This window comes from Leptodactylus fuscus, chromosome 5 (genome assembly GCF_031893055.1).
Source record: "Leptodactylus fuscus isolate aLepFus1 chromosome 5, aLepFus1.hap2, whole genome shotgun sequence".
In the NCBI taxonomy this organism is placed as follows: Eukaryota; Metazoa; Chordata; class Amphibia; order Anura; family Leptodactylidae; genus Leptodactylus; species Leptodactylus fuscus.
Genome location: NC_134269.1, coordinates 135,222,773 through 135,241,912, shown reverse-complemented (window position 1 = coordinate 135,241,912; position 19,140 = coordinate 135,222,773). Strand labels below are relative to the sequence as shown.

At 38.8% G+C, this 19,140-nt stretch overlaps 1 protein-coding gene across 3 annotated transcripts in view; it reads right to left on the bottom strand.

The window, feature by feature from the left end:
* Positions 1-573: 573 nt before the first annotated feature.
* The window catches only part of PNPLA8 (patatin like domain 8, phospholipase A2), a 48,213-nt gene continuing 29,646 nt past the window's right edge, over positions 574-19,140 (bottom strand). For all 3 annotated transcript variants that reach the window (XM_075274236.1, XM_075274235.1, XM_075274237.1), the window contains exons 8-10: positions 16,921-17,115; positions 5,847-6,042; positions 574-2,927 (exon numbers count right to left, since the gene is read on the bottom strand). In XM_075274236.1, coding sequence (XP_075130337.1) covers positions 2,656-2,927; positions 5,847-6,042; positions 16,921-17,115 — 663 coding nt within the window. In that variant the 3' untranslated portion in view covers positions 574-2,655. The remainder of the gene's footprint in view (positions 2,928-5,846; positions 6,043-16,920; positions 17,116-19,140) is intronic.

Genomic DNA, 19,140 nt, shown 5'->3' with positions numbered 1-19,140 from the left:
GTAAGCCTGGGGCTACTCCTGTCATGTCAAATATCAGTGAGTTGCCCATTAACCCTTAAGTACTATCATGGAGTCTATCATACACCACTACCATAAACATATCATTATGCTAGAACCCATGATAGTACGTAAGGGTTCATGTAAATGAATGGAGTTGCACTGTGACTTTGATAATGCAGCAACCACTAGCTGGAAAAAATGAAGACCAGTTGCAGCATCTTCAGCTTACCACACGATCCCTTTCATTTACATTATTGAAGAAGTCACAGGATGACACTGCAATCTTGTCTTGTGTCAGGAGTCTCAGCTACAATCTCCATATAATGTCTAACATATCTACCACACAAATACGGAAGGCAGAAATTTTGTGATACAAGTTTAGAACATCATGTTAGCACTGTCTGACAATCATTCATTTTAATGCAATATTTAACATGTTCATTAAAATGTAGGTAAAGTTCACTGCAATGCTACATAAATAAATTTATATTGTTCAATAGAGATTTCAAGCATAAACCAGAAAGCCCATTGTAGCAAACTCCACAAAACTGCTAAAATATGTAAAATAAAAGTATTTACAGAGTCCAAATTAATTTATCTAGGTTTAATAAATCAGACGTCGCTCTATCTATAATTCATTACTGTCTTGAGTGACTCAAGAATCTTCTCATTAAGATGCTGTAAGATGCCCTAAGAACCAAATCAGACATACCAATATCAGTAAGGAATAAGCATACACTTCTATATGCAATTTTAATGAAATGGCGATAACATAATACAGTATATCTACTAGGAAATCCCTAAGGTAATTGGCATAAGAGGATTATAGCATCTGCACTGTAGTAGCAAAGCCTGTGGACTCCTCATCTTAGCTATTATATACCCTTTAAGGGACCATATCACATTGGACATGCTTGCTAATCAGCAGTATAGCAGAGCAGACAGTTTTGTGGAATATATATTCAGTATAATATGTATTCCTCTTTTGAATCTGTGCTCATGCTAGGCTTTGCAATCCATGTGGCGTCCTACTAAGTGATTGTGCAAATAGAGATACTTGTCACTCATAAAGGAAAGACTGTCAATGAGTAAGACCGCCCACTGGACTCTTGGATTCATATTACTATATTACATGTTATGCTGAATCATTTGCCACAAAACTAAATCTTACTTCCGACATGTCTACAATATGCTGCCAGCAGATTGGATTTCATAGTGAAGATGACTAGTGTGCTTTACATATGTGAAGAAATCCATCACTCCTGAGGAATATTATATAATCTACTTATTTGAGTAATATTGTAAAATATTTTTTCTTTTGTTTTTGGACAAACTGTGAAAAACAATATCATAAAAATTTATTTTTAAAGCACTTGACCACTTTTTAATACAATTTATATAACCTAAAATAATTAGTACATTTATATATACACATAATAGAAGCTCAGCTCCCGTTGAAGTCAATGACAGCAGAGCTGTAGTTATTGGCACCCGGCTATTACACAGGGAACAGAGCCAAACAGCTGATAAGGATATGCCATAAAAAAATATCTATCTATGAAGGACAACTCCTTTTACCATCTTGTACTGGTCCTGAGTTTGAGCAAGCAAGGCCTAACAGCCCAGAGCTACACTTTTTAGGGAACTGGACTCCAATCTTACACCAATCTCTGCTTTCAACTACCTGCATAAGATGGCAATTCTGGTAAGTGTAATTTTTACAGAAGGCATTGTACATACAAAAAAACTAAATAAAAAAACTACTTTCTGACATGTTTTGACTGGTGGGGATCTAGGTGCTAAGACCCCCACTGAACACTAAAATGAAGGGACAGAAGCACTCAGCTGAGCACTGTGCCCTTCTGGATCTGCTCAACACTCCTCAGAGTTTTACAGACTCAAGGTCTTTCTGTGAGCCTATACTCCATTTGCCCCTCTCTCTGATGGGGCACAGCACTCACCTACGCACTTCTGTCCTTCTTTTAAGTGACCAGCTGGAGGTCTCGGCACCCGCTGACTAAAACTTCTCACCATGACGGATTCTAGCAGAATCTGAACTAAGCACTGAGGTATAAGGTATACAGTCACTCAGGATCAGTACCAGATAAGTAACGCAACCGATTTACTTAACTTGTGTTTGCTGATTTATTCCAAATATTTAACTGAAACATTAAAGTTCAAAAGGTGAATCGGCACTTTGATATTTTCAGGATATTATGACAATTTACCATGATTAACACTTTATGTGCACACTACTGATCCCCTTAGCATATGCGAAAGGATAAGATGGAACTTTAAGTGCATTAGCCCTATGACCGGATGGAAACAAGGACGGAAAACACATTGTTTTAAATAAATAATCATATATAAAGCTAAACCAAGCATATCCAATAGGTTAATAAAATACAGTAAAAGGGAGGGAATATTTATAAATATATACATTCCTTTTTTTCAAATGCAATGTCCATCAGTATACAAATCTGTCTAAAATGAAGTATTTCTATCCATCTTTTTAGCTTACATTAAGCTTGAAAAAGAACAATTTACAATGATCCCTTTACCTCTTGGCTACAAGAGGAGATGTAAACAGCACACAAGTGATGTGTTGAGTAGTAATGGACATATGCAACTCCGTGTAATACATGGCTGGAAGCTCTACAGCTTAGCGAGTGGAAATCCATCATACATGTCTATTTTCAATTTAGTCCAATCACAAATACGCTGGAATGTTGTTCTCTCTTGTTTCAAGACCTTGGCAGCCTTCTTGAGTTTCTCTTCATTGCGCTCCAGATAGTTCTGCCCATCTAACAGCAGCTGACTAAGTTTTTCCTTGCGGTTTTCATCCAGTGCGGTGTCTTCACTCATGACCGGATTAAATCGGAAATAGGTGTCTGGTGGTAGCAGGGCGTCCAGGGTTTTATGAACCTCTATGGTGGAAAAAGAAAAGACTGTACAGTTATAAAATCCATTACAATGACTATTCAAGAACAGTTTTTGTCCAGCCCCCACCATTTCATGCAGTTAGTTTTTGTGCCTAATATGCTATTTCGGCTCTGTACTGTGATACATATATAGGACATCATGTGGCCACCTGTTGCCTTTCATGGAAGGGCTTCCAACTAGCATTTTCAACAGGATAATGCTTTCCCACACACAGTGGGGTTTCCCAGAAATGTCTGTCAGATTGCAACACTTTCTTGGTTTGGATGGTAACCAGATTTCTTGGCAATTGAGCACTTATAGGACCAGCTGGTATGCCAACTTTGGCAGCCTACAACTGCAGGACCTACAGGTCCAGCTGCAACATCTGTGGGCAAATGTTTCACAGAATAATATATGGTATGTGTATGCCTCCATGCCCAACTGTATTTCATCTGGGTAGGCTAGAGGTGGCCCAACAGGGTACAAGAGCCTCTTTTCAATTCTACAGTTTTACCCACATAACTCAACCTTTCACTCTGATACTCCAATAACTTATGCTCAGTTCACATCTGCTTTCGGGGATTCCGTTCCCCTCTGTGTGAAAAATGCGGAGAGAAAAACACTGCAAGCAGCAGCTTAGTTTCATTTTGTAAATGAGTGTAGAAAAAGTCTTAGACATAAAATAAAATAAAAAAATTGGAAAAATATTAAGGTTTTTTTTTTTTAGCACAAACACTAGAGTTAAAATCAAATTTTGAATATTCTTTTCAGTTACAAAATATTTCTAGCTCTAGATATTTGGTGACTGAATTAAATGAGATATATTCCATTTTTTGCCACACATTATTGCAAAGGGAGATCCAAAAATAGAAGGATGATACTTTAATAAAAAAAAAAAGCAAAAAAGTATAATTTTTATTTCAACAGTGAAAATGCTTTAGAAGAACAACTCCTAAAAATACTGAAATACTTTCTATAATGGATGGAGGACAAACATGTTAAGAGCATTTTCCTGAACGGTAGCGGTCACTTATATAAAGCAAATATGTTATTGTCCTGAATCAGCCCTGCAATGCGTATCAAAGGTTTCAGTCAAATTAAATATTGGCCATACCCAGAACTGCAATCCACTCCACTCGTGAATATGCTGAGCTGGCACAGAGCGACGACATCAGCAGATTAAAAATAGCTTCCACATCACTCTCTTTGTTTGCAAGAAAGATTGTTATAGTCACTGTGGAATCAATTCACAGGAAAGCTATCCAGGCCTATTGAAGAGCTTACTCTTCACAATGCTTAAATGCCACTTGTTTTGTAAGGAACAGACCAGTTTTCATATGACTGCTATGTGGCAGCTAAGCCGGTATTAACTCGCTTATTTGTTAGCAATGGATACATCATAAAATCTGCTATACCCCCCATTTAGAGACCAAATATATTTCCACAGGGGTCAAGCAACATAAGAACTTTAACGTGTATATTATTTCCCCAGATTAATCTGAATTATATTGACGTTAAGACTTAGAAGATTACTTAGAAAGTGTCAGCAATAGTTCAGAAATTCTACTAAAACAAAATTTCAACACATGAAGCTTTTACAATTGATAATGTTATAAACACCAAAATTTCTTATATACGTAGCACCATTTATACATAAATTTGCATACATATTTCCCTGCTGGGGTTGACCACTCAATTTACAGAGGTCTATGGCTCTATTGACTTCAAGTCGACATTTATGAACAACTTGAAGCTTTAATGTTTCCCTTTTAGGAAAAAGTTGAGTGTCAATTGCAAGAATTCAGATATCTTTGGGGGTCTATAACTTTTTTTTTTCTATAGAGAAACACTGATATCACATGACAGTCATAGTCAAACATGATGTTACCGCGGCCATTGTACTCCCTATGAAACAAGTTATGTAGCCTCTCTTTCTAGAACGCTGCATGTTGTTGCTACTTTATTATTGCTCCTGGAAACTAGGCAAAGGGTAGAACTGTTTTTAACTGATGACCCATAGTGGTGTATGGAAAAGTATTCAAATGAGTTTGTATCAGCAAAACCAGAGCTTCACATCAGTAGACAACACTAGCAATGCATAAATACACTGACAACATGGCATTACCATTCCCCTTGTGAACAAGGCCATCAATGTTCATAGTGTAAAGACGCCCCTTACTGACCAAGCAAATAAAGCCTGCCAGAAGTCGATTATTCACAGAACTGTATTGTATAATTCATTAATTCATGTATAAGGCATTAATTCATGGGGAAAACAAGTATTTACTAAAAGAGATGACAGGAGTAGCGACAGTTCTTGTCTTTTTAATAAATGAATGAGGGAGTCAGAGTGGGAGTCAAAGTTGGACTATGAAAAAAAACAGAGCAGTGGGAGTAGGTGGTTTGGCCTATTGACTCCACAGCTCTGAAAAGTGGATTTATCAATGACCTGCTCATATACCCAGATGGAAAAGGCTTAGACTGTCACTACAGTATATGTGAGCTGTCTTGTCATTCATCATTCGATAACTTAATATTTTATTGAATGTTGATAGTGAGAATATAATGTGTGACACTACACAGAACACAACACTACAGGAGCACATAATCCTTTAGACAGATCTTGGAAGACACATGGGATATTTTGTGTTTTACTAGTTGGTTGTACCTAGCAATACTAGTAAAGTTCTGCTGTTGCCCTCTTTTACTATATTCATCTATTTGTAATGAAAGGTCTTCTTGGAAAGCTAGAGGACACCAAATTTAGTTGTGGGTCTTAAAGTGTCTTACTAGGTCACATGAATGGATTCTCTAAACCAGACAACATTTTTACAACTGTATAAGAAAGGATTCTTACTCTTCAAATATGGGAAGGGTTCTCATTAAAGGTATTTATAAAATGATAATATAGAGGATGTACCCACCTTCTGTGTCAGTGGCGCTACTGATCACATTATTCAGTTTGGCTTTCAGACTTGTACTCGTAGCTGTAGTCTTCATTGGACCTTCATACCGCCCTGTGCCAAGTGAGACTATGCATTGCAAAGGTGAATCTGGCCATAGGCACTTACATTCATGAATAGCTAGTGCACATGGGTTATTTATAAGCAGTCCTCCATCCTGTAAAGTAAGGAACATGCTTTAGGAACAGTCAGCATCACAAGCAATACTCAATCAATATTGGACAACAGAGGATGAAACTGTAATAGTTAAATACCTAGAAAGTAATAATGAGAATACATTTATATATAGCACCAACATATCCCGCAGCACTTTACCAGCCTTTATACTTGGCCTGCAAGTTACCTACATTGTAGCCAATTAAATCTCATATCCTCCCACCTTCACATCATAGGAGTCAGTCTGAATTTATGAGTGGAGGTGATATATACACAAGAGCCCTATAAAACACCTATATGCAGCACATGCATAAGGAGATAGTCACACAGGACATAAACTGAATGAAAAGGAAAAACAAAAACAAAAAGCTTTAGATTTTTATGTGAATTAACTTATTGTGCTAAAAATTCCCATACTTTTAGTGCTCTATGATGAATGTAGAAGCCTTCTCTCCAGAAATACAGTAGCGTGTTTCTTCTTTATAGATGTGTATGTATGTATGTACTGTTTATTGAGATTGTGGCAAATAACTTGCAGACTGACCATAAGCTCTCTTATTTCCAACCTACATAGCCCCCAAAATATATTTCTGGGTACCGTAGTCCACCACAACAATTTTAGTTAGTTTAGTTTAACCCTCCTTGTGTAGCACAAGACATGTTATATTACACCCGGGAAAAGCAACCTTTGGCAATTGAGCTACAGTGAACCTGTACCTGTCTGTATGCTTCACTAGCTGGTACCCGCGACTTGGTCTGCGGTGATTGTAGAAGTGGGTATATACAGGCATGGGTAAGGTTTTCGTACTGTGTATAAGGTATGGAATATGAAATGTAACTTTGTATCTTGTTTTTTCTGTAATTCAGAGAATACGTGAGACTTTTGTGTTGAAGTTAATTTGTATTTGAGCTGCTATATATACGGTGTTGTGAGAAACTTTACATAGTGACTTTGGGACACAGGCATTTGAAGTTAACCCCTTCCCGCCGATGGCATTTTTTGATTTTCGTTTTTGACTCCCCTCCTTCTAAACCTCATAACTTTTTTATTTCTCCGCTCCCAGAGCCATATGAGGTCTTAATTTTTCCTGGGACAAAATTTTCTTCATGATGCTACTATTATTTATTCTATATAATGTACTGGGAAGCAGGGAAAAAATTCAGAATGGGGTGGATTTGAAGAAAAAATGCATTTCTGCGACTTTCTTACGGGCTTTGGTTTTACGGCGTTCACTGTGCAACCAAAATGACATGTCCCCTGTATTCTGTGTTTCCTTACGATTCTGGGGATACCAAATTTATATGGTTTTATTTACATTTTGACCCCTTAAAAAAAATCCAAAACTGTGTTTAAATTTTTTTTTTGAAAAGTCGCCATATTCCGACAGCCGTAACTTTTTTATACGTGCGTGTACGGGGATGTATAGGGCGTCTTTTTTTGCGGGACCGAGTGTACTTTGTAGTTCTACCATCTTCAGGAAATGTTATTGCTTTGATCACTTTTTATTCAAATTTTTATCAGAATCAAAACAGTGAAAAAACAGCGGTTTGGCACTTTTGACCATTTTTCCCGCTACAGCGTTTACCGAACAGGAAATATATTTGTATAGCTTTGTAGAGCGGGCGATTTCGGACATGGGGATACCTAATATGTATGTGTTTCACAGTTTTTAAGTACTTTTATATGTGTTCTAGGAAAAAGGGGGTGATTTGAATTTTTAATCCTTTTTATTTTTTTGTAATATTTTTTTTTACTTTTTTTAAAAAAATTTTTTTTGCATTTTTTAGACCGCCTAGGGGTATTGACATGGGTGGGGGGTGTCGTGGATTGTCAGAGCGGTGGGGGTCGGCAAACATGGCTGCTCCGGAGCGTTAAAGAGAGCCTCCTGGAGTATCGTTAAGGTGAGGGGCAAAGTGGTAAAGTATATGTATATGTGATTGTGTGGGGTTAGGGGCTAGGCTGTAGAGGGCAATATGAATTTTGTGGCTTGCTATGGTCCAAAGTGTGTGAGATTGCAGAGATGGTGGTGTGAGTTTGGGTTTTGTGGGAGTCCTAGCACAAACGTATGTACGCTATTGTGACGAAAAGTAGCCTATTGTTTAATCGGGTGTATTAACTATGTTTGTGGAAAATTTCAGCCGAATCGGTCGAGCGGTTTTTCCGTGATTGAGGAACAAACATCCGAACATGCAAACATCCAAACACACAAACCCACAAACTTTCACATTTATAATATTAATAGGATTCACTTCTATGGGTAGCTCAAACAGCAGAACAAGCAGATACACTAGGATTTGAAGTTCCACAACAGCAGGTACACCAACGGTTACCTACCCCTGACCTAAACTGTGCTGTATGTACTAAACTACAGTGTTCAGTGATCGCAAATCCCTTCTTGCCTACCGAGAGTCTCAGTTTTGAGGGTGCAGAAGCTCGGTAGTTTTAGTAAAATGACATAATTTAGACTGTTTCCACACTCATGGGAAGTAATAAGAAGTATCAAATACTGAACTTACAGTGGGACTGCCATCATACAGTGACTCTTAAACAAGGTCATCCAAGTGATTTCTGCATTAAATCGGTGAATATACATCCCTGAGACTGACAAAATTCTTCCTAAAGTAAGCTGAACTTCCATGACAAAGGCTCCTCACCTTAAGCTAGCCATTACTGCTCCTCAAGAAGAAAGGAAGCATTATAAAAGTATACCGGATAATACAAACATCTCCTAAGGATACAAGGAAAAAGAAAGCACAATGAGCCAAACACTAGCCTAAATGCTGTGCACCTTTATGGGTTTTAGATTCTTTTTATTTACCTTGTACTAAAAGCAGATGTGAGAAACAAGTATGGCTTGAAATGTAACAATGTGCAACCAACATTTCCTGCAAAATTTTGGTGCCAACTAAGTGATGATATAATTAGAGATGAGTGAGTAGTGTTCGATTGAGTAGGTGTTCGATTGAATACTACGGTATTCAAAATACTCGATCGAACACTACTAGCTGTTCGAAGTTTAAGGTTTGATGCAAAACCAGCGTTGATTGGCAGAATGCTATACATTCTGCCAAATCAACGCTGGTTCTTCTCTTACCTTTAGAAGTCTTCTCCACGCAGCGTCCCCGTGGCGTCTTCCGGCTGGAATTCACTCTGCCTAGGCATCTGGCCTAGGCAGAGCCGACTGCACATGTGCGGACATGCCTTCGCATGTGCAGTCGGCTCTGCTCAGGCGTCGGGCAGAGCTGACCGCCCATGCGCAGTTGGCTCTGCCTAGGTCCCGATGCCTAGGCAGAGTGAATTCCAGCCGGAAGACGCTGCGGGGGTGCTGCGCCGGGAGAAGACTTCAAGGGGAATCCAGCCCGACCGTCACTCGTGGACTTGGTAAGTATAATTTTATCGAATTTTGCCTACCCCTGAAACGAGCATTTCCCCCCATAGACTATAATGGGGTTCGAAATCCGTTCGAACAGCCAAACAGTGTGCGGCTGTTCGAATCGGATTTCGAACCTCGGACATTTTAGTGTTCGCTCATCTCTAGAATAATCATAGAGGCGACAGTCTAAGGAGCCTCGGATTTATCTTCCATCTTCAGGCACTATCATAAATCTGGTGTATTTAGACTGGTCTAATTTAGGTTTACTTAGAAATAGATCACATTCTAAGTCAGACATAGTAGAGCAACATTCTTACACAATAAAAAGTGTTCACAGCTGTTCTTCCACATCCTGAAGGAAACGACCTAAACTGCCAGGTACAGGCATGGACAAGCCTAACACCCCACCATCATAACTTCTTACAACAGAATCTCTGGCCCAATCCCTACTTCCAATGGTGTGGCTGTGTAAACAGTGGCTATCTTGTTTATAACACCCAAGATGGTGTCAATCGTGTGATTTGCCTCCCTGGCTGTGTTGTCTTCTGCACTGGCTCTGAAAGGATTCAAAGCATGTGCAGATAAAAGAATATTCTGCCAGTATTTGCACATGTGCTGAATATTTTTGGTTTCAGTGCAAAGGAAGGGGAAATGGCATATGTTAGTAAATCAAGTGACTGCCACCACCTAAAATACCATGGATGCAACATGGACAGTGGCGACCTGTAACTGGGGTAGTTGCTTAAAAGAAATAGTCAATGGTGCCGTTCGTTGCTTTCTGTATACAATGGATCTGGCAAATATTTCCACCATAGCACAGATATGAACAGAGCTTTAGAAGGCAGTAAGACTCGTAACATAGATACTAACCATCTTTAACCTAGAACAAACACTGAACTGATTTTATACCGCATGAAATACATTCTGCTAAACTAACCTATATAGGGAATCTTATTATTCAGTCCTAGCTACATAGTGTTATAAGCAGAGATTTCACTGTATAATAAGCTGGATTGTGACTATGAGCATTTTCAAAGCAGAAACCGGGCCCTGTTCCTTCCCCCACATAAAGCAGGTCTGTTGTTTTGATTTCTTTTGAAGAGAACCTTGAGCGAGGATCATACATTATTTAGTAGCGATTCACACTGAGCAGGATCTTATTTTATTACGCCTGTGATATTGTAGGTACAAAGGTGGCGATAAATGGATCAAAAATAAAGATTCCCAGCAATCCTTTGCTAATTTGTCAGAAAACTAAAAAAGACTTGAAACTGAGCTTACCACTAATGACTGGAATTAATAGGACGTCTGAATCTGTATATCAAGCCCTATTTACATAAAACATGACTGCTTCTATTCCCAGTTTACCAAGCATGAAATCACGTAGAAGAGGAAATGCACAATGGCAGGCATATATCATTCTGTACAATGTACCATAAGCACTGCACATTACTTCGCTTTATACTATAACAACACTTTTTCAAGAAACCTGATAAAACCTTTGTCCACAACAGCTTTGGAGGGTCTATTTCAGATTCTGTTAAAATACCAGATAAACCAGAAACGCAATGGATCCATTATAGTCAATGAGGTCTGTTCGGTATTGCCTGTGCATGTTATATATGTGACTTTGAAGCTGCTGATATTTTCATGACTCTACTCCCATGATGGAACAGAACAAATGAAAAGGATTAGTGCAGATATGAGCAGAGCCCAAGATGTAGAATATATTTTTTATCCAGAGTCCATTTTCCAAAGCAAAAACAAATTTCTCCGGCAACAGAGTCCATTTTCCAAAAGTTGTCCCTCCTACCAACATCCCATACAGCATAGCACCCTCATTGTCTGGTCAATGGTCACCATTTAACAAGAAGTGAAAGCTTCACTAATACCACAAGATTAATGTATTGTTCCAAAGTGCGGTAAATTACTTGTTTAGACCTTTAAAGAAAATAATGCCAAATACTGTATTTTATCTCCATATACACTGCACATATAAGCCATAAGTTGCATCCTTGACAAAGGAATTCTGGAGTGTAGGCCTTTATAAATTCAACGCTATAGGCTTGTTAGGCAGCTTGGTTAAATATAGAAATGCACCTTGTAATCTGACAAAACCCCATTTCTGCTCAGGGCTGTGGAATCAGAGTCAGGACCAATTTTGTTTCAGAGCTGGAAAAAAGTTACCAATTCTGACTTCAAAGTAAAATGATTAATTATATTCTACCACTTTTAATATTATATAATTAATTAGATACACACTTTGTTGCATATTTACTTTCCTAGGATTCAGTCACTGGCTCTTTGAGGATCTTCACTGCTTCTGACTGACCATAAATGTCAGCTATTTATGGGAAGAATATGCAAATCTGACTTCCATGATGTAATTAGGAAGCCAGTGTCTCAAGAATGCACACCAATAGAGGGCGCTCACTGAGAATGTGCATTCATGATGTAATTAGGAAGTCTCAGTCAAGCAAACCAATAGAGGGCGCTCCCTTTAACATCATGCCGACCTTCTCAGAGGCCTTTGTTTGCAATGATGTTGGGATTTTACCAGGTAGTCTCGTAGCCAAGGACAGCTGTTTCGATGTACTTGCATCTCATCAGCTTGGCACAGAGAGGACTGACCTGGCAGAGGTGAGAGGCTTAGACAGGGCTGGGGGGATATCGTCACTCCATAGGGAGAGACCACCATTTAGGTGTGTGGAGTGTTATTAAGCCATGAGCGCTCCACTGTGCAAAGGAACATGGGAATAATATGCAAATATGACTTCCATGATGTAATTAGGAAGGGAGCGCCCTCTATTGGTTTGCTTGACTGAGACTTCCTAATTACATCATGGAAGATAGACTTGCACATTCTCAATGAGCGCCCTCTATTGGTGTGCATTCTTGAGGCACTGGGATCCTAATTACATCATGGAAGTCAGATTTGCATATTCTTCCCATGTTCCTTTGTACAGTGGAGCGCTCATGGCTTAATAAGACTCCACACACCTAAATGGTGGTCTCTCCCTATGGAGTGACGATATCCCCTCAGCTGTTTATGAAGGAGTCAGACTGTAGAAAAATAGAGACGGTACTGGTTTGGCCTACCAAATCCACAGTCCTGTTTCTACTCCGTCACTTAAACCACAGGGACAATTGTACAATTTTAACAAATAACTGCTTTAATACACAGACTCATTCTGACATGTCAATAGCTCGGTGCGGTGGTGATGAAATAATTTGGTCATTCAGGGAGATTTATTATTACAGTATTAAATCCAGGAAGCTAAAAACTAGGCAAGGAAGACAGAAGTGGTACCAAACGTATAGCATATCTTACTAGACAATCTAGAAGACACTAATTGTTCTTAAAGAGGATTTTTCACATCCTCATAGATGTGAGGTATTATATACAGCTAGAAATCCAAGACTGTGCTGAATTCAGCTCACAGTCAGCGTTCCTGATGCCGGAAATATCAATGCTGTTAATTTCGGCACCGATATCTTCCACTGTCCTAAAGGTGGGCCTTACAGCCTAGCATCATCGCTGGGCTAGGAGGAATGCCCCCACCCCTTCCCCAGACAGAACTCTTCCATAGACTTGTACTGTAGGAGGGGGTGTTTCTCATAGCTCAGTGGTAACATTGAGTTGGAATGGCCACCTTTCTGACAGTGGGGAGATATTGGTGCTGAAGGTAATAGCACAGATATCTCCAGCACAGGGGCACATACCGGGAAAAGCTAGCAGTGAACGGAATTCAGCACATTGTTAGTTTTTTAGTGGAATATAATACCGCACAGCTATGAGAACGTGAACTGTCCTCTTCAAGCCATCTCTTGGTTGGCTTATTTTATCTCAATATTTTCTACAAAAACCATGGTGTTCACCATTAATAAATATGGTGTATCTTAGGACTCTAGACACTCAAAACTGTCTGTCTAATATGGCACAAAAAGTATCTAAAGTACATAATAAATGTGGTACAAAGCATATATAGTCACTTAATACAATTGATCCACAGCCAGTAGAGATGTGAAAAGCATATATGCCTGTTTCTGCCACATCAGGATCTTTAATTCCAATTGAGCATTGGTAAATGTCATCGTATACAAGAGTATTGTTGTTGACTGTGTATATTCCTTTATGGCCACTTCTATATATATGAATCATCTGACGGACACTTCCACGCAGTCTCGTTTAGAATCAGATTCTCTTTGTCACTCTTCTGAGAAAGAAAAGTTTTGTTATAGCTTACATTACTATTCTGAGATATTTATCACATTTTGCCTTGGTGGTCATTGCCTGATAAAAGTTTGCTATTTTACATGCGAGACATAAAATCACAACTAGGGCATTTAATCCCAATGAAGCGGCAGTAACACAAATGAATTTGGTAAAATGAGAGCAAATTGCAGTATGCATTGAGAAATATGACTTGGCAGACCTAGCTGTAATATTTGGGCGCAAGGTCTTTTGAATCCATAGTAACCATTTCACATCACTACTTGGTTAGACATGCTTTGCATTGCTAGTAACTCGCACAGATCAGCCCCTTTGTTAATAGAAGAATGTAAAATACTGGGAGTTACTAAAAAATATTGGATAGACATACCAATTTTTGCCTCACAAAATATACTTTGTGGACAGTCAAAAGGGTAAATTGCTGTACCCATGGCAGCTGAAAATGATGCCAATAAGGTTTGCGCATTTGTGAAAACTGAACTTGCTTTAAAACAATATAATACTGGTAATCTTATTTGAAGATACAATACTTTTAAGAGAAACGTATTTCTGTAAGGTGTACTGTATTCAGACACAGTAAAGTATCTAATAAGTCTCAGAATTAATCTTTGTGCATTTTCTAAGAGCAATTAGATAAGCCAGTCATATCATTCATGACCACAAACCCATAAGGTTATAACATCAAGTCTAGTCTATTCATCCAGCTTTAATGGAGATATGAAAGAAATCTCATTACATCCTACTCCACCTCCATTTACGAAGAATCTGGACAATTCAGCTCTTACTTAGTAGTGTTCCCATACCCATGATTCACTACTCATATGAGGCTTGTGCTGTCAGAATGCAGCATTTTGTTTGGCAGAAAGGTCAACTCCAGTGAGTCTGACACACAACCATTCTTCTAGTAGCATCAGAAATACGTCTTGAGATGGCCTTGACATAACTATTTTTATGGAAATCTCTGGCACGCACACAAAATTTGCTCAGAGCTTCTCGTAATCATACACTCTTATGGATAATAATACTAAAAAATTTTATATACCGTATATACACTCGAGTATAAGCCGAATTTTTCAGTCCAGTTTTTGTGCTGAAAAAGCCTCCCTTGGCTTATACTCGAGTCAGCAAAAAAAAAAAAAAAAAAAGTTTTTTTTTTTTTTTTTTTTTTTTTTTAGGAGGGTGGGTGGGAGTCTATGACCAGCCACAATATCATTGTATAGAATCTCCGATAAAATAGAGCAAAAAAAAAAAAAAAAAAGTGCAGTGCTCCTGTTCCATCGGGAAGGGGTTAATAGGAGCACTGCAGATACCCTATAGTCAGCCAGGCTGAATTCCAAGTGGGGGGAAGAAAAAACAGTCCTCAAGCTCAGGGAAGGGGCAGACAGACAACCAAAACACCCCCTCCCCAGCACCCAGCATCTACTAAACCCAAAAACTCCGGCCATTTTAATTTTTGAAATTTTCCAGTAGCTGCTGCATTTCCCTCCTCGGCTTATACTGGAGTCAATAAGTTTTCCCAGTTTTTTGTGGTAAAATTAGGGGGGTCGGCTTATATTCGGGTCGGCTTATACTCGAGTATATACGGTGTGTGTATAATATATATATATATATATATATATATATATATATATATATATATATATATATATATATATATATATCACTACTGACAGGCTAAATTTAGTGGCAAAATTTGCCTGGATTTTAAAACACACTGGAGGAAAAGTACAAAAAAAAGAAAAAACCCCCAAAAGAACAAAGTAGTGACAAATTTTCTAGGAAGAGGGACAGTGACTGCATCTGAATACTCAGTAAACAGAGGACACTGTTTAGCATTTCCTTGACATGGTTTAGGAGAAAAGGTGTCACCTTAAAAGGGGTTGTCCAACTAATTTTTTTCTATTGATAACCTATGCTCAGCACAAGTCATCAATAAGAGATCACAGGCATCAGATGTCAGCCATGTGAAGTAGCCATGATGCTTGTTAAGCACAGTGATCTCTTCACAGTTTACATTGTATGCGGTTGGTTTATTAGCAATGGTGTGATGTCCCAAAAAAGTGAACAGGGCAGAACTGCAATTACATTGCATGGCCACTATAAAACAGAAGTCATCCATTGTAAATAGTGAAGAGCTCACAGCGTTTGTACAAGTGGAGCAGCCCCTTCATACAAGTTGGTTGGTTGAAGTGATGTTCTACAGCAGACATCCCCAATGCTTTCTTGCTGCCACTAGAGCACATTAGTACTTAGAGCTGTCACATGAGAGAGCCGCATGAAGGCAATCGGTGGCTTCTGAGCATTTGGATGGGGAATACTGCCCTATACTAACATATAGGAGAGCTGTTAGGATCTCGAAGGACTAAGAATTGCACTTACTATAGCTATGCTCAGACCCAAGCATCTTCTTCCACACATCACTGCAGTTTACAGAAGAAGCCCTTGGGAGAGGTTTCTGCTAAGGATGAAAAGGCTTCAGCTGCAGTACTTATTGTACTCCGCTTTGTACATAATGCAATACATAACGGGAAATAAAAGAAAAAAAAAAAAAAAAGGATGTGGTAAGACTAATCCAAATCAAATCTCTTGCCTTCTGACAGCTTAGATAACATAGTGGTTAGAACCTGTCAGAATAAGAATGGTGGGCATTAAGTAGGCATAACAGAAGTTACAAAAGGCAGAAATAATAGCAGCCTATGACCAAGCACATAAGGATAATGCTGACAATAAGCAGACATCTACATTTACAGTAAAAGGATATTAACACAACTCAATACAATTCACTCAGAAATAGCAGTAAACACAATGTGCACAAGGCAATGGAGAATGGCGGATAAATCATGATGTCCACATAGACAGTGGTGCACTGGAGAGGAACAGGCTTTGTTCTGTTAAGGGGAACATGGCTCTTTTATTTAGGAATCCAAGAAAGTGATGCCAGAAGGCACAATATTCTGTTCTTCTGTAATGCTTTTTATTAGTGTCAGGGCTGTCAGGCAGCTACCGAATAATATCCGTTCAGGTTCTTTTTTTTTTTGTTTTATGGGATTAGGTCAATCACAGTCTGTAGAGGAATAATGATGTGAAGTGGAGGATGTGTTTGACATGATTATCAAGCAGCCTTCAGGCACATTCTGAAGACTCTGCTCACTAAGGATGTTCTACTAAATCCTCAAGTCTGTATAATGTTATCAGGTGCATAACAACTGCTATTACAAAAGCACACAAACCGCTAAATTGACAATAATGAGGCGGTAGATATGCCACTTACCTGGTGCAAGTCATTCCCCAGTACATACTCCTGGAAATACCCTGGTGCTGCAGATGAAGCTCGAATTGCTTGCCATAGATTATACTGACAGCCTCCCATGTAAGGGGATTTAACACCTGGAAAATGGTTGTAGTTCCTGAACACAAATGCCTTTAATGGTATTCCTGTGTTAACTAAGGTACTGACCGCAGCAACCTACAGCGATAAGAAGATAAACATTGCATGAGGACACTGGACATGGATTCATTTTATAGTACAACCATGCTGAATAAAACCTCGCTCTCCTCAGCTGAGTTCTAAAAATGTCACAAACTGAGAACTAAATGGCAAAAGATTCCAAACTACAAATTTTGCAAATCAATGACTAATGACTAACTTGGAAGACAATATTCAGATGCTCTCCAGAAAATATTTCATCTATAACCTTTTCTCAGGAAGGTCACCTTTGTCAGATGAAGATTTTAAATGTGTGCGTGTGTATGTGTGTGTATATATATATACATACACACACACACACACACACACATACATATACACAGTATATACACATATAAGTATATGTATGTATATCTCTACACACGGAGATTACATAAACCCTAATGTATAAAATACAATTCAGTAACACAAACAACCACTTTTAGTAGTAGTTTATCCATTTTTTTTTTACATTGTGTCGAAGGGATTTAGTCCCACTGTTCTCACAACATTGCTTCAGTTTAGAGATGTTTTATAATGTTTATGCACAGCTCTCTCAAGATCCCAGCACAGTATTAAACAAGGTATGGGACCAGGACTGACTTGTCCATTTCAACATCTTGAGGTTTCTCTATATGTTGATTTTTTTGGTCTACTCGGGAGCATTCTGCTGCATGACCCAATTTCAGCCTAGCTTAAGCTGCGGAACAGATGGCAGCTGGTATAAAGTGGAGTTCATCATTGTCGCGATGACTGCAAGTTTTTCAGGTCCTGAGGCTGCTCAACTCATCACTGCTCCTCCATCAAATGTAGTGCTTTGGATAATGACAAAATATATTCCTTGGAGCCAAGGTGGAGAACGTCCCAGAACTTCTGTGATTTGTTTAGATGCGATTTTGCAAACCCACCTACTGTTTTTGAAGACTCAGGAATTTTTCCTAGCCACCCTGCCATAAAGCAATACTTGCCCAGTCTTTTTCTAATTGTGCAGCCATCTATGTAGACACAAACCTTTTGCCAGTAAAATCAGTATTGTTAATTCAGATGGTCAAGATATGGCCATAGTTTATTGTCTGTATTAGGACTTGAAATCCCACTGTGGGTCTAAAGACTCCAACTACTAGCCTCATAGGGATGTATGGTTCTGTAAGCTCCGGTCAGACCCCCCATAATATAGACAATTTGGTAGGCAGCATATTGAACCTCTCAATCAGTCCTTGTAAACTTCCATTTGTACAATGATGATTTTCACATTGCTTGGAAATGGCCTTATACATTATCATTTACAGTGTTAATCATTTATTGATGCTTGTTACCTGTTACTGGCCACATAGTTTTACAGGTTTGAGAACAAGCAATAATCTATAAATGAACAAGAATGTAGGTGAAAATATTGGGAACGTGGACTATAGCATGTCTGGCGCCACATTGTGGGACTTCACTCTCAGCCCTTAACGATTAATCCATGTTGTTCTTATATTAGTGGCCCTTTGATGATTGTGAGGACTAAAGTGGATCTGCCAGCATAGGATGCTGCCATGTATAAGGTAATCGTCACACAAGAGCAATAGAACTTCATTAATAGATGGCTTTGCTTCAGTAACTCATTGAAAAACTAGTGTTTTTTCTTACCCTCCCCCCCCCCCCCCCAAAAAAAAAAAAAAAAAAAAAAGTTGTGTGGGACAGTTTACATCCTTATAGCATCATATTCCCATACAGTCATTGTTATAACCTAGCCTCATGCTACCCATCTGCACTACGGCGGCCATTTACAATGTTCCATAGTGCTGGACAGTGGAATTCACATGATGATCTGGGACTTCCTGCTGGGAAGTTCTGGTCATTATAGGATGTTGTTGAACACAGAAGCAAGACTCATGAGGAAGTTTTCCAGTGATACACACGCACCGAATGGCTGACATTCAGAAGCACAGTACGTCTGGTGCCTCCGTCAATTGAATTACTATTTGCAAAGCAACATTTTATGAAGCGGCCTTTGTGTTTTACTGCAGCTTAACAGCATTA